The sequence below is a fragment of the Quercus suber genome, unplaced genomic scaffold, assembly GCF_002906115.3.
Source record: "Quercus suber isolate HL8 unplaced genomic scaffold, Cork oak 2.0 scaffold_501, whole genome shotgun sequence".
NCBI lineage: Eukaryota > Viridiplantae > Streptophyta > Magnoliopsida > Fagales > Fagaceae > Quercus > Quercus suber.
Genome location: NW_027069950.1, coordinates 16991 through 20786, shown reverse-complemented (window position 1 = coordinate 20786; position 3796 = coordinate 16991). Strand labels below are relative to the sequence as shown.

The following is a 3796-nucleotide window of genomic DNA, read 5'->3' as shown; positions in this document are numbered from 1 at the left end:
AGGTGCTTTCACTGGTTGTGAATGAAAAATTATTTTAGGAAGCACTTTAGAGAAGTGAGGTCTGCTAGAGAATGAAAGACTTGTAGCCCTGCTGGGTTTACTACAGCCACTAACAATTCCCAGCAAATCATGGTTTGACATTAGTATGAATTTTGTAGAATAATTGCCTAAATCTCACAGACATGATGTGATATTGTGGTAGTAGATAGGCTCACCAAATGTGTTCATTTAATTGCCATGTCCCATCCATATGCAGTAGCCAAAGTTGGAGCATTATATGTGCAAAATATGTTCAAATTACATGGGATGTCTTCCTCAATAGTGAGTGACATAGACCCTGTCTTTACCGTAGCCTTCTGTGAAGAACTGATGTGGCTGCAATGTGTGGAACTTGACATGTCATTTTCATATCACCGCCAAATTGATGGGCAAACTAAGATACTGAATAAAAGCTTAAAAGCACTTTCTAAAGTCATTTGCTGGTGATAGGCCCAAAGAATGGGTAGAGTGGCTAACTAGCTGAGTTTTGGATTAACACCAATTATCATTCAGCCACCAAATTACTCCCTCTAAAGCAGTGTATTGTGTCCTCTCCCAAGGCTACTAGATTACATATTTACATTCCAGGCACCGCCAAAGTAGATATTGTGGATTTCCATTTGAGGACAAGATAGTAGATTTTGGTCTTGCTTAGGAAAAACTTGATAGCTACTCAAGAGAGGATGAAATGGCAGGCAAATGAACACAGAACAAAAAGAAATTGTTATTTGGGAGATTGCGTTTATAACAGTAAGACTACAAAAAAACTAACTCGGTACATCTATAATTTTTACCACATGAGGTGTGACTTGATGGTAAAAGTTCTTTTCCCAACACCGAAAAAGGAATGGTTCGAGCAATAGTCCCAAGTAAGACCCATGTGGTACACATGATATTATCAATTACAGTCACATGGCGTAGGGTCGATGAACTCACATCAGAAACTCCATTTTTCTATTTAGCAAAAAAAAAATATATATATATATATACATAATTTTTTTGAAGCCTAAAACAATAACTTTTCAAATTTTGGGGATTAAAATGGAACTCGGTCCAAATTTTCAAGATCAATAGTATATTTTCGAGAAAAAAAAATTATCTATTGATTGCATTTAGCAATGATCTATAGAATTAACCATATAGTACTGTATAACCAGATCACAATAGAAGATATAGAGCATTTGACATATAATTTTTATATAGGAAAAAAAAAACTCATAATTAGTATTATTCATATTTATTGAGTTGGACATAACTTTGGAGCCCTTATTGTTGTTTTCTTAATCAAATACAAAGCTGAAGAGTCAAAACAAGATGCACGTTCTAACTCATTGGCTAAAGAACAAAGTTTACTTTTCTTGAATCTCATTTGCACTGGGCAAACTTCATGTTTATTATTCTTGACTATAATTAGTATTGAGCAACTTCACCAAACCCATACTGCCTCTGAAATCTGCAAGCTTTGCAAAGAGGTGAATAGAGGGATGGAGTCTGGTACTTGTCCTCCCCACCCATCATTGGCATGGGAACTCCAATCTTGACAGGGCTAACATAGTCAGGCCTGTATGTCTTGCCTAACACTCCCTCAACAAGATCTGTTAGACTGAAAAATCTGAATTGTGTCTCCAAGTGAGCAAAGGCATCATCAGATGGTAACTGGTAGTTGTGAACTTTGTTTTCTTTTTCTCCAATAGGTGTCACCCTAATGTCCATTTTAGCCAGCCCAGCAACTCTAACTCTTACACTGTTAGCATCATCGGTTCTTTCCACTACCACTTCTCTTTCTTCACCATTGGTCCTCCATTCAGCCTCTCCATCAGTAGGGATGTTAATTGCTTCACCATCCCACCTTACAGTGAGAGCATCAACATTATCATCCCAATGTGTCACTCTCTTTGCTGCAATGACAAGGGTGTGACTTTCAAACATTATAGCCAAAGCTTGGACCCATGTAAAGTCGCGAGTCCTTCCTATTGGTCGAGTTCCAATGAAATGGGCATTGATTTGGAGGTTCTCATCTGAAACAACAGCAAAGTTTCCCCCCTTTGCTCCATGAAAGTAAAACATTACACCATCTCCCCCAACAAACCGAGGATCATAGCAGAGGGAGCCGTATCCATTACAGTTGGCCTTTCGATCTGTCAAATAATGGGTCCACATTAGTTCAAATTCAACACATCTTCATGTATCTACATAGCTCTCAGCATCAGCAATAGAGATACAAATTAAAATTTAAACTTGCTCATCACAAATTCAAATAAAGAAGTTGTTAATAAAGGATGCTAGCTAGCTTACATTTGCAAGTGGCTTCACATTTGCTACTACAGTCAACATAGCATCCCTTCTTCTTTTTGTTCTCTTTGGGCTTCCTCTGTGGGCATTCATTTGGACATGTAAGAGTTTTGGCGTAACAAGCTCCATTTGCTTTGCATTTTGCTCGTTCCTTTCCATCAGACTCTGGTGATAACACGTCATAATCTTCTTTGCTGTTGTTGTTATTGTTGTTGTTGCCATTTCCATTGCCATTGCCATTACCATTGTTGTTGTTGCCATTTCCATTGCCATTGTTGGCATTACTATTGCCTGCAGCCTGGACAAAGATGGCATCCATGGATAGCAATAGAATAAAGAAAGCCATCAAAATGCATGACTTTCTCTTATCCATTGCAACTAAGTCGTGTATTTTTCTTCTCCTTAGATGATTTTTTGTTGATACGAGAATGGAAGAGAGATGTGAAAGGGGTAGGGTGCGAAGGGGCCTTTAAAAAGGGTTGTCCAGGTGGGTACTATGCCTTTGAGTTCGCCTTAATTCAGGTCGATTTTCCTCTTCACATAAATTCTTAAGATTCCTTGCTTTGACAATATAGTTTTGTACCATCTTTTTTGTAAGAAGTCCCTTACAAAACTTAAAAAGGTTTGCGTTTGCTTAAGCTTTTGATATAAATGACTTTAACATTTTTATCGAGCAAGAAAGTGTAGGCGACGCAAATGTTCTTTGGAAGGAGAAAAAATATTATGCAAATTCTAATGCTATTTTTAGTTAAATGGATTTTCCTCAACAAATTTCCACCATTAAATGTCTTCTTTTAGTTTTAGCCACATTCAAATAAAGCTAATTAGGGTGACTTCTTTATGGATATATTTTTTCTTTTATTAAGGATTTCATTTTAGTTTTTATTTTTTGTACTGATTAGGAAGCTAACCCACACATTTGTATATGAGATATTGTTTTATTAATTGGGAGATCACTTCAGTAGGACTGCTGAAGTGGTCCTCCCAAATAATAAAAATATGCCTCTTATGCAAATGTGGTATCACTTGGTAATTTTTTTATTTTTTGCACTAATTAGGAAGTTAACTCATACATTTACATATGTTATATTGTTTCATTGATTGGAAGGACCACTTCATTAGTCCTCTTAATAGATCTAATAATTTTTAGAAATTATTAGGTTCACAAGATGACTGCTGAAGTGGTCCTCCTAACTAAAAAAAAGATGTTCTTTATGCGAATGTAACATCACTTGGTAAATGTGACATCATTGATTGGAATGACCACTTCAGCAGTCTTCTTGGTGGAGCTAATAATTAACCTAATAATTAGAAATTATTAAGTTCACTAGGAGGACTACTGACTGACAAAAAAATGCCCCTTATGCAAATGTGATGTCCACTTGGTGATTTTTTTATTTTTTTTATTTTTTGTGCTGATTAGAAAACTTACTCACACATTTGCATATGTGATATTGTTTCATCA

The 3796-nt window shown here is 36.2% G+C and overlaps 1 protein-coding gene across 1 annotated transcript; it reads right to left on the bottom strand.

Moving 5' to 3' along the window:
- Positions 1-1212: 1212 nt before the first annotated feature.
- LOC112035285 (uncharacterized) lies at positions 1213-2806 on the bottom strand. The gene is made up of 2 exons (XM_024068112.2): positions 2335-2806; positions 1213-2177 (listed from the first exon to the last, which is right to left on the bottom strand). Exons 1-2 carry the CDS (start codon positions 2702-2704, stop codon positions 1450-1452), a joined length of 1098 nt encoding a protein of 365 aa, XP_023923880.1. The 5' UTR covers positions 2705-2806; the 3' UTR covers positions 1213-1449.
- Between the last annotated feature and the right edge of the window lie 990 nt (positions 2807-3796).